Here is a 19,687-nt window from a genome sequence, read left to right as displayed (position 1 = left end):
TGATCTAGGGATTTCCACCCATTTAACACGTTATTTTATTATATTTTATTTCATTTTTTATTTTATACATTTTATTTTGTGATGTGATGTGAGCGCAGGTGCAACCCAACAGGCCCCAAACGTTCCTGGCAGCAAGTAAAAATGAAATATAAAAATATAGTCCAAACAGGTAAGGCGTAATTGTATTATGAGCCATAGTGCTTGGTCTGTTTGTCCTATGTAAATCAATTGCAGTTAGAGGCTACATTAATTTTCTTTTTGTAAGCACTTATTGAAATTATCTGAGCACATTACAAGTACATATTTGCTTACTTTGTATGCTCAAATGTGACCCGTTATAGCCAACAGAAAAAAAGCGGAGGCCCGAAAAACAGGTGGGGGTCCTCCACCACCACCACTCACAGAGGCTGAGCAGTTGGCCCTCAGCCAAAACAGTGGGTGCCCTGTGGCTGAAGGCATCTCTGCGGGGACATCCTCTGAGTCAATAACCCCGCAGGACACAAGTGCCTACATAAGAGGTAAATTCAAAATAATACATGATGTGCATACATCCTTTCTTCACAGTCACCTTTGCAGTGCTACTCATTCATTTGATGAACTCTTTACCATAATGAATTACTTTGTAGTGAAGTTATTTTCCTACTGATTTTGCCTTCCCTCAGTCTTGGTTGTCTTTGAGAACATAATGACAATGAAGTGTAAGGTGATTGGTATATGTTTGTTAATTGCCATTTGGTCCCTTGTAAGTTATAAGTGACCTGTATAAACCTCATATTCTATCAGTTGATGGTGATGGTGTACTGCATCTGGTGCAGCCTCCTGTTGAGCCAGACCAACATGCAGTTGTGAGTACTCTTAATACTCCACAGATTATATGAGTTTACAGTAGAACAACAATGTTGTTAATTTCTTTACTACAGGAAAATAATGAAGAAACATTGACAGCTGTTACAGAGGAGGAAGCAACAGAGACACTTTATGAGGTTTACATCTTACAATGGAAAATATAACAATTGAATAAAATGTGGTACTATAATAAAACCATGGACTTTCTATGTCTCTAACAGAGTGATGATGGAAATGAAGAGGAAGAGGGTCCAGCCACTTCTCCAACAAACCTTTCCTCAGTAAGATGTTCAGCACTGATTTACAACCAACCTAAGTAGGCATGTACTATGAATGTCAATGCTATTTTCTGTGTTTCAATAGCTCCCTGTAAAGCAGCTGTACAAGACCTATTTGATCAAGAAAATAAAAAAAATGCGACTTGGAAATGGAACACTTCAAGCAGCAGAGCCAAAAGACCAAGATTGAGATTTTACTGCTGGAACATCAGTTAAGGGTGGGTGAAGTGGTCAGAGATGGACGAATTATTTCAGTGTTTGAACAACATAATAATATACTTATTAATACTTTGTGTACAGGAAATACAGGCGACCAATAAAGCCAGTTGAACAAAAAATCTGTTTATTCTTCTTTCAACATGTTGAGGTGATGGGTCAAAGGAAATGATTGTGACATATGGTGTCTCTGACTGCTCTTCCATCTTGTATGTCCGTGGGAGGGTCAGGATGTTCATGGTTTGGATCACTGCTGATGTTTGGTTCAGAAGGACAGTGTTCTCCTCTAATTGTGGCAATGTTGTGAAGAATCACACATGCCACAATAATGTCACATGCCCTTTCTGGGGTGACCCTGAGTCTTTGAAGGCACTGGAACCGGGCCTTAAGCATTCCGATAGTCATTTCAACTCTGGCTCTTGTCCTGCAATGAGCCAGATTATATCGCTGCTGTGGGCCCGGTTCAGGGTCAGGGTAAGGGGTAAGCAAATAGGGTAAACATGGATACCCCCTATCACCAAGCAAGTAGCCAGTGAACTCTCCTAAGACAGAAGGATACACTTCAGTTCAAATGTCCCTGTAGCAATCGGTCTTTATATATTTTAAAGTATTTTCAACTCACCATGTCCAAATTTTGTGCTCAGTGTACATTCACGAAAAATTTGTGAGTCATGAACAGAGCCTGGCCACTTGGCTTCCAAATTTGTGATAATGTTGGCAGCATCACATATGATCTTCACAGTGCAGAGAACACAAATTAGCATCCATTACTATAATGAAATTATTTGTTAGTTTGAAATGCTACAGGGAACTATGTACCTGTACATTAATGCTGTGGAAAGACTTCCTGTTCACATAGTCTCCTTCATTTACTGAAGGAGCAATGATTGGAATGTGAGTGCCATCTATACAGCCAATCACGCCTGGGAACCCTGAAAATAAATGTAAAATATAAGTAGTAGTTCAAGTATCACCACATCATGAATTAAGTTTTGTTCATCCTGATACCTGCAATTTTGTGGAATCCCTCTTTGATAAATTTTGTGGGTCTATGACCGGGGAACACCACAAACGAGTACAGGAGACGTTTCAGTGCAACTGTAACATTCCTGACTGCCCGACAGACGGTAGCCTTGGAAACGTGCTCAGCGTCACCAATATTATACAGAAAGCTCCCGTTTGCAAAAAAACGAAGTGCAATACAAATAATATGTACAGAACTGAGAGAATGTTCGCAATGTGTCACATGAGCAATATTAGGCCTGAGGATGTTATTCAAATAAATTATAGATTGTGCTGAAAAACGGTAACGTTCACACAGAAAATCATCAGGAAATGATAAAATGTCCAAACGCGCTCTAATCACTCTCTCCCGGCGGAGAGCTCTGTGGAGAATTTGGGCTTCAACATCTACTGACTCTTCAAGGAAGGGGCACGCCATGTCTGACACTTCCTACAGTCAGGTTTCCGACAAAGAGGCGGAGAAAGTCAGGGTTAGTTGAAGTAAACCTGCTAGGGGGCAGGTTAGCTTCACGGAGTGTGTCGTCATAGTAACTCACTCAGAATTAATCTAAAGTGTGTCGTCATAGTAACTCACTCAGAATTAATCTAAACTCGCTTTGTGAAACCGAAAACCCAGAGTTTTCGGTAACTCAGGGTATACTTACTCAGAGTTTGCACTAAACCAGCTTTCTGAAACAGGGCCCTGGCCTGACGAGGTGGCTCTTCTGTTTTGTGCCATCGGCTCAGCCAGAGTTTGTTCGGCTCCCTGATGTATAAAACATTTAAACCCTCCTGACACTTCACAGCGTACACTTTATTACTATGTCTGTGTTGGGGGACCCGAGCCTTTGGGTCGACCAATTTTTGGCACAGCATATTTTGGGGTTTGAAAGCCAAAGAGACTCAGTGTTTAGAAAATAATGTCTCTACCAGGTTTAAATAGTGCGTTGACTGGAGACGGAAACCGGAGCACCTGCCCTGCTGGAAACCACGCCCACCACTGAAAGAGGTTGACAGGACAAACAGAGAGAGAGGGAGGTGGGTGCTGGGCCTGGAGGACTGGGTGGACCATGTGCCAGATCACAGCTGAAGACCACACTTGGGTTCAACTTCTTGTTAAGAAAAGACAACTGAGGCTACAGTTAAGGACAAGAGGAGATTGAAAAATGCTGCCTGGTTACTAAACTGTAAGATCTGTAAAGATCCGGGTCAATTCTTACCACAGTTGCTGCCTCTGAATAAAAATCTGGACAAAAGAGATCCACATTATTAAATAAGCTTATGTTTAATGTCAGGAGATGTGTTATTGAACTGGATTACGGAGCAGTCCCCCTACTGTAACTCAGTGTTACAAGGAAATTTTTCATAACTTTCAGGTCAGATTTTTAATAAGCTGCAGGAACCCTGTTCAGCGTGAGTGGAGAACAGCCAAGTCTCCTCCTCTGATAAACCTCCATCTGTGCCACTGAAAACAGTTCATCTGACTGTGACTGTAAACATGTTTCCATTTGTCACTTCAGTCTTTACTCTGAAATATGAGAAGTTAAATAATGGCTCAAACAATTTCTTTAACATCTTATATTTTTGTTTAACCTTTGCAAGATTTCATAACACAAACAACCTGAGCAAGAAAACAGAGGCAGATTGTATCTTCTCCTTCTGATATATGGTATGGCAAACACATCTGTATCTGTTTAAGTATAAGAACCTTTTGTTTAGGTGAACTACTGGACTCCCTGGCCCAGCTATCTGGGGAGTCATTGACAGGGTCACATTTTGACCCACACTCACACACACGTATATCTACATGTACACACAGACTGGTACTATTTGGTCACACATATGCCTGTTTGAGATGTCACATGTTAGTGAAACCATGCATATTCATTTAACCACAATAAAAGCAGCGCTAGGAAATAGCCGGCTGAGAGTCTAATGGCGTTGAAGTGGGTGGAGCGACGCTTCACCTCAGTTGGCTCCCTGCGCGCGACATCACACAAAGAGTTTCGCCTGGTGGCTTATGTTTGCTATTTGCAGCAGGTTGTCTCGGCTGTTCCAGCAATAGGTTTTTAACTAGATAAATCTAACAGTGTCTGTGTGGTTTCTCTCAGTAACCGTTTCTGCATTAACCAGCAGGGTTTACTTAAACCCAACAGACTGTGAAACCAGAAGAGGATCTTTCTGTCTCTTCAGATTTACTGTGATGGAAGTGATTTCAGCCCTGAGTGGTAACAGTGAAACAGTTTATTAGTAACGTGGGAACGTTTGTGTTCGGAGTATGAACTGAGATTCCTGAAGCTCTTGTCACACTGGTCACAGCTGTAGTTTCCTTCCATGTGTGTACGTTCATGACAGTTACGATGACCTGGGCATGAGAAGCTTTTTGTCACAGTGCCTGCACTTGTATGGTTTCTCTCCTGTGTGCAGTCGTTTGTGTGTTTTAAGGTGACCAGTAGTATTGAAGAATCAGACTGACCACAGAACATTCACCCCACCAGTGATTGATAGTGTTTTAATTTACTTGATGTGGTGAAGCTTCTCCCACATTATTTGCCATAGTTTAGTTCCTCTCCAGTGTGTTTACGTTGATGTATTTTCAGGGTTTGTTGCCGACTGAAAGTTTTTCCACAAAGGTCACAGAGGAAGTCTTTCCCACCACCACAGTGATGACAGGGTTGAGAACTGGATCCATCTGTGTCGCTCTGCTTCTAAACAAAGACACAAAGACAGTGTAAGTCAGTCCTTCAACATTTTTATCCTGAACGTCGCCTGAAATAAAGAGCATCTCTGCAGACGTCCAATTACTGTTTCAGTTAACATGTTCAGTTTACTGGGCTGCAATAACTACAATACTACCACCATAATACTACAGTAATACTTATTTCATGTTACAGTAACATCTGAGTTACACTAAAGTACTACCACACTAATATTTGCAGGGTACCAACAGTGCTAAACTACTAATGTAACACTGCAACAATACTAATTTAATACTGCATTAATAACACTGCAACTGTGCAGTTATAACACTCAGCTGAATGAGACAAGAAAAACACTACTACCCCCATGACACTAATTATAATATTAAATGAGTACTTTAACACTAATTTCTAAACGTACTAAAGCTATAAATAAGCAATGATACTACTGCTACAATAACATGTCTTCACATGGTATTGTAGCATTGTAAACAAAAGGCCATTTATGCTGAAATAATAACAATACCATGATATACCAGGAAACTGCCTGAACATTAAATAACAGCATCATATTAATTTTCACCACTTTTAGTTTTTCAAGATTGTGTAAACAAAAATCATAACTGAAATGAAAATCTGAATAATGAGTCAGAGCTACTTTTCCATAAAGTAGAATTGCTAACATAGTTTAATGAGCAGAGTTGTTCCAGACAGTCAGGCTAAAATGACAAGATAACAATATAAATACATACCTCACAGTAACTGCACTTGTAGAGTCCCTTTCTGGTGTGGATCTGTTGGTGTCGTCTCAGGTAACGTGGAGATTTAAAAGTGTTCTCACACAGGTCACATTTATAAGGTTGTTCCTCAGTGTGGGTAAACATGTGTTCTTGTAACTGCGTGCTGGTTATAAACTGTTTGGCACACTGATCACAGCAGTACACATAATGTCTGGTGTGAATGCGTAGGTGTGTATTTAGAGTTTCTTTCAGGCGGAATTTTTTTCCACAATTGTCACAGCTGTATGCCTTAATTCCAGAGTGGGTAAGTAGATGCCTCTGTAAGTGGCCACTTTGAGTAAAAGCTCTGCCACACTGATCACAGCTGTACGCTTTAACTCCACTGTGGATGAGTTGGTGTGCTTTTAGGGAATCCTTCCAGGAAAAAGACTTTCCACACAAGTCACAGGTGAACGGTCTCTCTCCAGAGTGGATGACCTGATGCCGTTTTAGATTAGCCTTCAGAGTAAAACCCTTCCCACACTCGTCACAGGTGTGTTTTTTCTCTCTCTTTCTTCTGTGAGGTTTGTCGGCCTCCTGAGAGCGCTGACTTCTCGCTCCATGTTGGTCCTGCAGTGACAGAGATACAAACAGAGGCAGTGAGTGAAATGCAGTCGTGGAACAAACTCAACCTTCAAACTCCCTCCATTAACACTCGTTTTAAACCTGAAGGTGGAGTGTGGCACCAAACACCTTAAAGGTCTCTTATCCCCACCTGCTGGTAGTTCTAACACATTACATCCAACCTGGTGTTAAAAATAATTCATGACTGTTCAAACACTCTAAAATATTTTTTCTTACTTTTACTCCCCACATTAAAAAAAGGACTTTCTACTCATTCCATTTTCAAAACAGACTTTTTACTTTTGGTTGGAGGAATTTGAAGGGAGTAATTTCATCACTAAGGGCATCAAACATCAAACCGATTTGAGCCTGAAAAGTAACACATGAAAGACAATCCTGATCGTGTACTAATCACCAGGGTTTGAAACATAAAAAGAGATGAAAGAGGCAAAACTGTGAGTCATAGTCAGGAGTTAAAGTGAGACGTTGTTCTTCTTTCTTTTTTGCACAGCACCTGAACAAACAGGTAATTTCAAATGCAGCGTTTCTATCAACAAACATCAGCAAACACACAAACTGTTTGTGTGCAGTTTGTCTCACAGTGTGTTGCTGGCTAAAGGTCCAGCTGCTGTACATCACAGGGAGAGAAAAGAAAGAGAGCTAACTTCACTCAGAGATGGAGAAAGATAAGACACACAGGACAGGGGAGGAAGAAGAGAGGTTAGATTTAAAGGGAAGGACTGCTCAGTGGGATTCGATCAACGTGAGATTAAAGCTTACATGTAAGTCCTCATGTGTTGAAATCAGATATTGGGTCTGTACATGTGACATTATGTTTTTTCAGGTTGTGAAAGATGCTGCAAAACAATCTGAGGCAGATTAACTGTGTTATTTAAAGACTGCATGAAGATCCTCTGCAGGTTAGTGCAGGATAAACAGGTTAGTTTGCTGAACTGTGATGGATTCAAAGTAAAGAACAGTGTGTGACTGGTGCACAGTGACTGTGGTGCTCATGTCAGAGTTAGATTACATCAAGTGTAGCAGAGATTCATTTAAACTGAAGCTCATGATGCTGACATTCATTCACTGAGTTCCACCTTCATACCAACAGTATAGTGTCTAATATAAAGACAGTGTACTGTCAGTGTAGAGGATGGAAATCAGCCAGGACAGCTCATGAAACATCTGCTGACATCTGGTTGAATTCAGTTGTGTACATCCACAGAGAGCAGCAGGTCAGCTGATCACAGCCTGTACTTTAAGAAAATCTACTGGAGCTCTCAACAGAAATTATTGTGAGCTGTGATTCTTTTCCCCACGCTGAGCCACTACAGCTGATTTTAGGGTTCCCACCTGCTCAATCCCACTTTAACCTCTTCCCTGCTCATGTTCCTGTTTAGAGGCAAAGTGTAAGCAATAGAAAATAGATAAAAGACAAAATATCCTTTATTTTCCTTCATTTTCTCTGCTCACTTTCTACTTAACTGATTCAAACACCTTTATTAGAAATAAATAGTTTTTATTTCATCTACTAATCATATTTTATTATTACATTAATATAGCACAAGGTTCAGTTAGCTTTGGGAAAAAAAAAAAAAACGTGGTAAAAATGTTTTTCAATGAACTACTTTTACTTTCTTATTCTGATTACATTTCAGAGCCCGTATTCCTTTTATTTTAGCTTGAGTAAAGAAGTTAAATCAGAATTTCAACTTTGTCTAGAGTGTTTTTTTTTTAACACTAAGATAAGATAACCTTTATTAGTCCCACATGTTGGAAATTTGTTTTGAGCTCACCATACAATATCACAAACCTCTAAGTTAGAGACAGGTAAATTGTGAGTTAAAACAAGATCCACTGTGTGCCCATAATTTTGTGTAGGCACAGACACAGATTGCACAAGATCAAAAGAGTCAAAAAGGTTTAAAAACTCCTTTGCCATTGGCTTGTCAGGGCAGCACACATGAATATAAAAGTCCCCAACAATAAGGACATGATCGTATTTTGGCATAATTTCAGCCAACAGATCAGAAAAGTCATTTAATAAGTCCTTATTGTATTTGGGGTGTCTGTAAACCACAGCACAGAGCACTGTGTTAGAGCGACCTAGCTCAAACACACTCAGTTCAAAGCTACTAGGTTATGTTGATAAGGACAGTGGTTTACATTTATACTGCCTCTTAAAAACAACCGATAGGCCTCCTCCTCTGCCTGATATTCGAGGAGAGTTTAAAAGGCAGCAGTCATCTGGTACGACAATGTTTCCCAAACTTTTTTTTGCTGGGCCACCTCTTTGTTTTACAAGAAGATCTTAAGAATTCAATTAAAATTAAACTGCAGCTTCTTAGTTGAATCAGAGGCAAGATCAATGAACTGTTCCTCCTCGAATGTGCTGAAGTCAACAGGAGGTGTTGTACTGAAGGGGTCACGGATCCAGTCATATTCTTTGGAATCTTGCACCAGGAATTATCTGTGGAAATGTTTCTGAAGGGCAGACGTGTTCTTTAATGCATGGGATCACTGTATTCTGCATCTGTTGTCTTCAACAAATGATTTCAAATTCTCAAATGTGTCCACGTTTCCATCTTTCACTTGCTGTCTCCACATTTCAAGTCTTCTGACAAATGATGTGACTTTATCTGCCAGATGTGGGAGGTTTCTGTCCTGCATCTGCAAATTTAGTTCATTGAGTTTCAGGAGCATGTCATTGAGGTATGCCAGTTTCATCAAAAAGTTGTCACAGTTAAATTTGTCGCTAAGATCACTGCCCTCTTCCTTTAAAAAGAAGCGGATCTCATCTCGCAGTTCAAAGATCCTGGATAGCACCTTCTCATGTGACAGCCATCAGGACTCGCTGTGATACAAAACAGTTGTGTGGTCAGAGCCCATTTCTTCACACAGTGCTGAAAAAAATGCAGGCTTTCACAGGTCGTGTTTTGATGTAGTTGACTGTGGCGATGACATCAGTCATTATCTTACTCAGCTCCGGACTTATCTGTTTAGACGCCAGTGCTTCGCAGTGCATCATACAGTGCGTTAACTGCACATTGTGGGAGACTTGCAGCCCTCCTCGTTTCCCAGGCATAGCCTGCACCCCGTCTGTGCAAATCCCCGCACAGTCCTCCCATTTCAGCTCTGCCTCTTTCAAGTAAGAGTCTATGATTTTAAACAGTTCCACTGCAGTGCGTCTGGCAGGAACTTGTTTGCAGAAAAGTAATTCCTCCCTCATCTCGTCTCCATCAATGAATCTGATATACGTAATCAGTAAGCAGTCACTGTTACTATCAGTGGCTTCATCCATCTGCAGAGTAAAGCAGCTGTCACGCACCTTATCATTAAGCTGCTCCTCTATGTCCTTTGACATAAATGCGCCTGCCGATGGTATTATTGGATAGAGGAATAGCTCGTAGTTTGCTGGCTGCTGCTGTGATTTGTCGATCAGATCGATTTTTTATTTTATTTTGTTGTTTCAGCAACATTACATTTAAAAACTGTACTTTTGAGTTAAAATATATATATTTATAATTTTAATAAATGATCAATTAAAAAGGCGTGAACATTTTTTTGTATCGAAAAAATATTGAACCGAGTCACCAAAGTATCGAACCGAACCGTGAATTTTGTGTATCGTTGCACCCCTAATAAATATATATATTTATAAAAAAGTGCTATTTCTTACTTCTTGTGTTGTCTGTTGTTGTTACTGTTTGTACTGGAGCACTTTAACCAACATATTTTCCCCTAGGGACCAATGAAGTATTCTGATTCTGATTATACTGCATTAATGACACTGTAACTGTGCAGTTAAAACACTCAGCTGACTGAGACACAAGAAAAACACTACTACCCCCATGACACTGCAATTATAATATTAAATGAGCATTTTTAAAACTAATGTCTAAAAATACTAAACTTATAAATAAGCAATGACACTAGCTAGAATACTACAATAACATTGCGTATTAATACCATGTTGTTAACCATAAGAGAAGATTACTGAATGATTGGTTTTGTACTTAATTTCATTTGTGTTTTATTTTATTCTATGTACACCTGACAGAGGAATGAGCCGCTGTAAACAAAAGGCCATTTATGCGGAAATAATAACAATACCATGATATACCAGGAAACTGCCTGAACATCAAATAACACCATCATATTAACTTTCAGCACTTTTACTTTTTCATGATCCTGTAAATAAAAATCATAACTGAAATGAAAATCTGAATAATGACTCAGAGCTACTTTTCCATGCAGTAGAATTGCTAACATGCTAACACAGTTTAATGAGCAGAGTTGTTCCAAACAGTCAGGCTAAAATGACAAGATAAAAATAAAAATACATACCTCAAAGTAACTGTGCTTGGAGAGTCTCTTTCTGGTGTGGATCTTTTGGTGTTCTTTCAGGTAACGTGGAGCTTTAAAAGTCTTCTCACACAGGTCACATTTATAAGGTCTCTCCTCAGCATGGGTAAACATGTGGCGTTGTAAGTCTCCGTCTGTAACAAAGTGTTTGCCACACTGTTCACAGCAGTACACATCGTGTCTGGTGTGGATGCGTAGGTGTATATTTCGGCTCTGTTTCAGGCTGAAAGTTTTCCCACAAACATCACAGCTGTATGCTTTAATTCCAGAGTGGGTAACTAGATGACTCTTTAAGTAGCTACTGTGAGTAAAAGCTCTTCCACACTGATCACAGCTGTACGCTTTAACTCCACTGTGGATGAGCTGGTGTCTTTTTAGGGAACACTTTAGGCTAAAAGACTTTCCACACAAGTCACAGCTGAACGGTTTCTCTCCAGTGTGGATGACCTGATGACGTTTTAGTGAATCCTTCAAAGTAAAATCCTTCCCACACTCGTCACAGGTGTATATTTTCTCTCCCTTTCTTCTGTGAGGTTTGTCGGCCTCCTGAGAGCGCTGACTTCTCGCTCCATGTTGGTCCTGCAGTGACAGAGATACAAACAGAGGCAGTGGGTGAAATGCAGTTGTGGAAAAAAAAAAAAAAGAATCTTCAGAAAAATAATTACTGTTCAAACACTCTGAAATCATGCACATCCTGCTTGTACAGAAATATTAATAATAGCATGCTAACACACCCAGAATAGTAACTTCTCTTGACTTATAAGTTTTTTATATTTCCTGTTTATATACACACACACACACACACGTATGTACGTACGTACGTACGTACGTACAGTGGCTTGCAAAAGTATTCGGCCCCCTTGAACTTTTCCACATTTTGTCACATTACAGCCACAAACATGAATCAATTTTATTGGAATTCCACGTGAAAGACCAATACAAAGTGGTGTACACATGAGAAATGAAACGAAAATCATACATGATTCCAAACATTTTTTACAAATGAATAACTGAAAAGTGGGGTGTACGTAATTATTCAGCCCCCTGAGTCAATACTTTGTAGAACCACCTTTTGCTGCAATTACAACTGCCAGTCTTTTAGGGTATGTCTCTACCAGCTTTGCACATCTAAAGACTGAAATCCTTTCCCATTCTTCTTTGCAAAACAGCTCCAGCTCAGTCAGATTAGATGGACAGCGTTTGTGAACAGCAGTTTTCAGATCTTGCCACAGATTCTCGATTGGATTTAGATCTGGGCTTTGACTGGGCCATTCTAACACATGGATATGTTTTGTTTTAAACCATCCCATTGTTGCCCTGGCTTTATGTTTAGGGTCGTCGTCCTGCTGGAAGGTGAACTTCCGCCCCAGTCTTAAGTCTTTTGCAGACTCCAAGAGGTTTTCTTCCAAGATTGTCCTGTATTTGGCTCCATCCATCTTCCCATCAACTCTGACCAGCTTCCCTGTCCCTGCTGAAGAGAAGCACCCCCAGAGCATGATGCTGCCACCACATTTGACAGTGGAGATGGTGTGTTCAGAGTGATGTGGAGTGTTAGTTTTCTGCCACACATAGCAAATGCTATGTGTGGCAGAAAACTAACAAAAAGTTCAATTTTGGTCTCATCTGACCAGAGCACCTTCTTCCACATGTTTGCTGTGTCCCCCACATGGCTTGTGGCAAACTGCAAACGGGACTTCTTATGGTTTTCTGGTAACAATGGCTTTCTTTTTGCCACTCTTTCATAAAGGCCAACTTTGTGCAGTGCACGACTATTAGTTGTCCCATGGACAGATTCCCCCACCTGAGCTGTAGATCTCTGCAGCTCGTCCACAGTCACCATGGGCCTCTTTGCTGCATTACTGATCAGCATGCTCCTTGTTCGGCCTGTGAGTTTAGGTGGACAGCCTTGTCTTGGTAGGTTTACAGTTGTGCCATACTCCTTCCATTTCTGAATGATCACTTGAACAGTGCTCCGTGGGATGTTCAAGGCTTGGGAAATCTTTTTGTAGCCTAAGCCTGCTTTAAATTTCTCAATAATTTTATCCCTGACCTGTCTGGTGTGTTCTTTGGACTTCATGGTGTTGTTGCTCCCAATATTCTCTTAGACAACCTCTGAGGCCGTCACAGAGCAGCTGCATTTGTACTGACATTAGATTACACACAGGTGCACTCTATTTAGTCATTACATTCCAAACAATCGGAAAGAGGTTTCATCGGAAAATATGACTTTGTCCCAGTCCTCAGCAGTCCATTTACCATATTTTCTGCAGAAGATCAATCCATCCCTGATGGGTTTTTTTTTTGGAGAGACGTGGTTTCTTGATCCACTGAGGATGCCATCGCCCACATCCTGTGCACCACCCTCAGCCACGTGGACAAGAAACAAGGTAACTATGTGAGAATGCTGTTTGTTGATTACAGTTCAGCATTTAACACAATAGTGCCCAGCAGACTGTTCACAAAGCTCAGGGATCTGGGAATCAACAGCCGTCTGTGTGCATGGGTGTTGGGACTTCCTCACTGGCAGAACTCAGGTGGTGAGGGTGGGTAGATGCGTCTCTAACAGCATCACTGTGCAAATTCCCTGCTGACTCGGCCTCAGGATGTCTAGAGGCAAGAATCAAGCGCACCCAAATGAGCGCATCAGTGATCATGTGCGCATCACGCAGAGGGAGAGTGAGAGACGAAAAGCAGCATCAACACAGGAGCACCACAGGGATGTGTCCTCTCGCCACTGCTCTACTCCCTCTACACTTCAGACTGTGTTGCCACCTACGGTTCCAACACCATCGTGAAGTTTGCTGACGACACACTGGTGTTGGGTCCATCTCCAACAACAAAGAGGCGGCCTACATGGACAAAGTGAAGAATCTGGCATCATGGTGCCAGGACAACCATCTTCAGCTGAACGTTGTCAAGACCAAGGAGCTGGTGGTGGACTTGAGGAGTCAGCACAGAGACTACAAGCCCATTATCATCAATGGAGCTCCAGTGGAGAGGGTGCAGTCCTTCAAGTATCTTGGTGTCCACATCTCCTCAGAGCTGACATGGTCTGCCCACATTCAGGTCCAGACCAAAAAGGCTAGGCAACGCCTGTACCGTCTACGACAACTGAGGATGTTCAGGGTCTCTCCAAAGATCCTCAGGATTTTCTATACAGGCGCTGTAGAGAATCCTCACACAGAACATCACATCGTGATTTGGGAACAGCTGTGTGATAAGTCTAATTTTTGAATGTTGTCATTATGCTTCTTAAATTTGTAAGGTCTGAGTTCAATCTATAGGAACAAGACATTCCTTTGTCTCTGACCACTGGCTGGAGAGGCTTTTATTGCAGATACATTCTATCTGGAAGATCGTTTTTGTGTGATGTTGCTTCCTGCTTTTATGACCCTTTTGGTCAGCAGGAGGTCACACACACATTCTCACATAACACACACACTCACATGCATACAGATGTTTACACATACACACACATAGTGCCTTGTCTTAGAACCATTTGGGGGTTTTATTGTGGGCGGTGCTTTGCTGTGATGTGTATTGTGTGAACTGTTTTCCCAATAAAAGGCAGCAAGCGGAGACCGTTGCTGGGGTCATTTTGCAGGTAGAATTCAGAGTGCTTTCTGAGACACCGGCTGGGGCCTCCCTTGCTAGCAAGTAAAAGATGTTTGTCTTGTTTTTGTTGTTAACGAGAATAAGTTTCTGAACCAGCGGGGCTTGTGTAAACACAGACCCAACACTGTGTTAAGGACCAAAAAGCTTTCCAGAGAGTGATCCGTACAGCAGAACGCTGCTGCAGAATTCCTCTCCCCCCGCTTCAGGACACCTACACCAGGAGATGCCGGACTAGAGCAGCGCAGATACTGAAGGACCCGACCCATCCTGGCAACAAACTGTTCCAACTTCTGCAATCTGGTAGAAGGTTCCGCATCATCTGGAAGAGGACAGAGAGACTCAAGAGGAGCTTCTATCCCCAAGCCATCCGGGCCCTGAAGCCTTCTTAACAAGAATTGAATTTGTTAAGAAGGCTTGAAGTTCTTGATGATCCTATAAATTGTTGATTTAGGTGCAAACTTAGTAGCCACAATATCCTTGCCTGTGAAACCATTTTTATGCAATGGAATGATGGCTGCACGCGTTTCTTTGCAGGTCACGAAGATTAACAATGGAAGGACAATGATTTCAAGCATCACCCTCCTTTTAACATGTCAGGTCTGCCATCGTAACCCAATCAGCCTTGTGCTCGTCAACACTCTCACCTGAGTTAACAAGACAATTACTGAAATGATCTCAGTCATTATGCAAACGTACTGTTTATAAGATTGGGGAAAACTGCAGTCAGCTGAGACTGAAGAAGTCACTTGGATGAGTGACAAAAAGTTTCTCCCACAAAACACCACGTCCAGATGAACAGAATCAACTTTTGGAGATTTACTTACCTGGATCATTGAGCATTGTGAGTACAAGAAATAATTATTATAATATGATGTGTTAAATTTGTTTAGATTATAGGAATAAAGAAGAATTAGTCTGTGTTTTAGTTTGGCTTAGCTGTAGCCTGAGAGTGTGTAATTGTTTAGAGAGAAAGGAATTTATGGACACTGGGGGTATGCTGTCATAAAAGGAGACAGGAAGCTACAGTTGGGGGTTGCTGATACTTGTACCTTTAATAAAAACGCATAATTGAAGTAGGTTTGCAGGAGACTGTCCACATGCTTATCTGTAAATGTAAGACAACAAGAGGCCACTGGCCCAGTGGATGCAGAGTGGGGGTCTCGGTGTTTGCAATATGTTAACTCTGTTTTCTATGTTGTGTAGAGGAATTTGGTTTAGCTTGGGTGAGGAGATTACTTCTGACCGGCAGGAAGTCACAACACACAGTGCTTTGACTGTTACGACACACCCACACACCTACACAGAGGTACGCGCACACAGTCACTCACGTGCACTCACATAGACACACGGGTACGCGCACACACGGGCACTTACGTGCTCGTGCATACACACACAAGCTGTGTCCCAAAACGTCGGCTGCATCCTTCGGAGGACCCGGCCTTCGCGGTCTACGTGGGCCGGGTCCTTCGAAGACCGAGAAGGCCGGAAGTGCGAGGCTGTGAAATGGGACGGTCTAGCCTTCAGATTTGCGTCACCGCTGTGTCGGTGGAGTTTAATTAACTCGGCCGTCTGCTCCTTGCTATCTAAAATATAACAGGACACTGGTGTAAATTCTCGACCGTCTCACACTTCTGTTTAATCAGTTTTCTGTTTGACGTTTATTCAGCTGTGTGAAAATCCCGGAGGAACCCACCTGATGGATTAATAAAGTTTTACTTAATCGAATAATCTAATAACTTTGATCTCAGCCAAACCGATTTACTCCGTAACAAATAAAACACTGAAAAAGGGTAAAAAAAAATAAAATAAAATAAATACATTTTTAAGTTATCCGAGTGACTTATATATCATGTTTAACCTGAGTAGCGAAAGAGCGGGGGTCTGAAAACGATGAAGCCGGGAGTCCGCTGCTCTCGCCGGCTGGAGTGACCATTGAACCCCCAGCTAGCTATCGAGCTGGTGGGTAACAGACGTCTCCGAAAACATCGGCACACTTTTGCAAATATGCGATGTCTTGATAAACCAAGCAGATATTTGATGTTTACACAGCTACTTTCTCGCCTGAAAATATGTTAACAGTTTATTTTGTGACCCAGAAAGATTAATAAGACTAATTTTAAAACTCAGTAGCGGGCGCCATTGCTGGCAGCTGAAATTTGGCTGGGCCGCGCTATGAATTCTGGGATATGGTGGGCCACGAAGGACACACCCGACCCATCCTTCAAATTCGGGGAAATGAAGGACGCATTTGTCGGCCGCATTTGAAGGAGTCGACGAATTGGGACAGCCTTTGTCGCCTGGCTGTGACGTAATCGGCCTTCAAATGCGGCCTCCGGAGGATGCAGCCGACATTTTGGGACACAGCTACAGACACACAGAGTTTGCAGCACACCATGGGGGTTTATGATGGGGTCACTTCTATAAAGCTGGCTGTAACTAACAAAGAGGTGGAAGATTTTGCAGAGGGACACCGGCCTGGCACATCTCCCCTTCTAGAAGATGCATGCTTAAATGAAGATGAATAAAGGTTTTGTGAAATGACTACTGAGTTCCGGTGCCGTCTCTGGATGCTTCGAGGAATAAAAAGAACCGGGGTGAAACTGATATTCGCAACAGCATGCATCAAGACTGAGCTTGTATTGAAAACGGTTCATTACTCAAAGCTTTTCAACACAGTCCTCTTTGGTGACATCTGCTGCCCAAAAATATGAAGAGCAGCTTGAATCTACAAATTATAATAAAGAGCTTCATTATAATTGCCCACTCTACAGAGCTCAGCTGACAGCTTCTGTTTAATATCATGTGACAGTTCTGTCTGATATCGGGCTGCTGTTGTGATGCTTTGAATGTGTATTTTTGGGACGATGAAAAAAAAAGTTGTCCATTTGATTATTAATCATTTCGATGAATAAACCTTCCTTATTTAAACATGTGCTGTGGTCTCTCTTTGCTTGTGACTTTATTATGTTTACAAACATCATTGTCTAAAAAAACAACACAATATATAATAATATGCAACACAGTCATATAACAGGTTGGGAGTATGAGAGTTTGAGACGTGACTGATTATTTGGTGAAACTGTGATATTTTCCTCACCTTCTGTGTTGAGCTCATTGTTTCCTCTGTAGTGACTCAGCTGAGTCCAGATGGCTGAAAATGTTCCTCTGCTGCTCCGTCAGACTCTTCTCCTCCTGCTGATCAGCTGGGACACAAAACAGATCTTTGTTAGGCTCCACACTGCACTGAAGAGTCAAAGTGTCTCATATGTTCATCTGACAACACAAAGTACAAATTTCACTCTGATTGCTTGTAGAAATCTTGTGAGACGTGTTGTGCTGCAAAGTGAGGAAACTCTCTCACTCACTTATACTTCAGGAGGAACTTTGTGACATTGGCTCTAATATTCTAAGCAGCCCTTTACTATGACAGGGCCAGAAAGTCCTATTTGAAGGTTTGGGAGAAGGACCATGTTAAAGGTGGATTGGGGTTTATACACTTTGTTATGATACAGGTAAGGCTGTAAGAGCCTGAGAAGGTGTCCTGAACGAACCTCTAAAACCAGTTTTCAGCTAACGACTCTGCTTCAGTCTGGAAAACAGCAACTACAAGTTTAAAGACTCCATCAACAATTCACACCCAGCAACAGCCTGAACAGCTCCTCCTGTGGTTTCCACAAACAGGGACAGACCTGTTACTCCCCCACCCCACACTTTCAACTCCTTCAGCCCCCCAGTCCCACCACCTCCACCATTCCCCAACAACCACTGATCAAATGCTGTGATTGCAGGGACTCACTCACTGTGAACGGTAATCATGGCCATTGATTAATGAGTGGTAGAGCAGGGCGATATGATTAAAAATATTTGTCACGATATACATTTGAAAATTTGCGATAACGATATAACTGACGATATAATTGACACTAGACAAAATGCTTTACAACTCCACAACGTTATTAGTGCAAAAAACAAACAAACATCAATGTATTTTCACTTAAACAAGCAGCTGTTTTTTTTATGTGCATTAAAGTTATATAAAAATGTAACAATGCAAATTCCTTGCTGACAGTTTAACCAAAAGGCATTTCCAGTGGAAAATGGCCGACATATCCTCAGCATAACCATGTATAATATCCACAAAACTCAAAAAAGGATTGGTTTTAAGTGTGCCGTATTTTCCAAACAACACGGTAATAACGACGGCCCTCTAGCATGCTCTACCAAAAATAGTGCTTTGTTGTGTATCTGACGGACGAAAGCTAAACCAGTTCCACACCACTGAAGTTGCAGCATTTTTACAAATCAGTTCTGGTTCATACGTTTCATTTAACGATCCACTTTCGTTCTTCTCATTCTCCGTCGCCGCCATGTGCGTATGTAGACACAGGCACTGCGCATGCGCGTTTTACCCATATTCTATCACGATATTTCATTTTCCTTTCGTTGCCCAAAATTACACCGTGAACGCTATGATATAGCCCAGCCCTAATCAGTGGTTTCAGTGCTTTCCTTCCTGCTTTGACTGCAGCTGTGTTTGACACAGGAAGACATTATTACATTCTTCATGATTATACTTTATTCTTTTTGGGGGAAGTGCAGCTTTAAACCTTCATATGATTCAAGTCAACCCAACAAATCAATCTGAACGATAACAGGTGGGAAAAACTTCTGTAGATAAAATGAAATAAAACCCAACATTCAAACCAAAACATGATTAAAAACATTTTTCTACCAAATCACCAAGAGCTCCTGATACTGCAGCAGATCGCTCTCATCCATTTCCTGTTATCACTTCAAATAGAAATGAGGCTGTAGAGGTTTGGTGCATGCAGAAAAACAGCTGCAGGGACAATGAAAAGACTTTTCTGCTCCAACTTCTCCCAGCATGCTGAGCTAATGATTAGTTGGTGTTTTTCTCCAAACACTCTCTCACTCTTCTCTCAACGTGTTCACAATAAACTGTGAACAGACACCGAGGAGAGCAGCAGAAGACCTCATTCAGGAGCTAAACTCAACATGAACTGAACTCACAGTAAAGTTAGCTCGGTGCTTACCTTTAGATGAGCCCACAAACCGAGAGAAACTCCGTGATGAAGCTGGAACTCTTTCCAAACACAGGAAACAGATCAGGGAGCAGAGACCCACGTGGTTCACGCTGATCTCAGCTACGATCCAGGAGACAAGGGTGGGCAGATCGATGCAGATATCGATCCAAACGGTGGTACTACTTTATTCTCCTTGGATGAAAATCCATGTTTAATCACCTCCTCTCTTTGAGCGTGCTGACTTTACTCCGCTCCCTTCTTTTTTTTCTAAGTTTTAT

At 41.6% G+C, this 19,687-nt stretch overlaps 2 protein-coding genes and 1 long non-coding RNA gene across 6 annotated transcripts in view; 1 reads left to right on the top strand and 2 right to left on the bottom strand.

Annotated features, from left to right (window-relative positions):
- The window catches only part of LOC146380709 (uncharacterized), a 19,926-nt gene extending 15,528 nt beyond the window's left edge, over positions 1–4,398 (bottom strand). The window contains exon 1 of one of the 2 annotated variants that reach the window (XM_084940042.1): positions 4,310–4,398. The gene's annotated coding sequence lies outside the window, so the exon portion shown is untranslated. Of the gene's footprint in view, positions 1–3,272; positions 3,361–4,309 lie in introns of those variants that run through there. The other variant, XM_084940041.1, reaches the window with a different exon arrangement.
- On the top strand, positions 502–1,348 carry LOC146380710 (uncharacterized). The gene is made up of 3 exons (XR_014801365.1): positions 502–518; positions 784–845; positions 921–1,348. It is a non-coding gene; the product is annotated as an uncharacterized LOC146380710 (long non-coding RNA).
- Positions 1,446–19,687, bottom strand: LOC146380708 (uncharacterized). 3 transcript variants are annotated; one of them, XM_084940105.1, is made up of 5 exons: positions 19,419–19,687; positions 17,462–17,567; positions 10,732–11,328; positions 5,794–6,390; positions 1,446–5,050 (listed from the first exon to the last, which is right to left on the bottom strand). In XM_084940105.1, exons 2-5 carry the CDS (start codon positions 17,477–17,479, stop codon positions 4,889–4,891), a joined length of 1,374 nt encoding a protein of 457 aa, XP_084796231.1. In that variant the 5' UTR covers positions 17,480–17,567; positions 19,419–19,687; the 3' UTR covers positions 1,446–4,888. The 3 variants fall into 3 exon arrangements, with proteins under 3 accessions (XP_084796231.1, XP_084796232.1, XP_084796230.1); XM_084940106.1 differs by lacking the exon at positions 19,419–19,687 and adding an exon at positions 18,684–18,776; XM_084940104.1 differs by lacking the exon at positions 19,419–19,687 and having other exon boundaries at positions 17,462–18,099.

The sequence above is a fragment of the Perissodus microlepis genome, chromosome 9, assembly GCF_051167445.1.
Source record: "Perissodus microlepis isolate ML-2025 ecotype Zambia chromosome 9, ASM5116744v1, whole genome shotgun sequence".
Taxonomy (NCBI): Eukaryota; Metazoa; Chordata; class Actinopteri; order Cichliformes; family Cichlidae; genus Perissodus; species Perissodus microlepis.
This window is presented reverse-complemented; position numbering and strand designations above follow the sequence as displayed.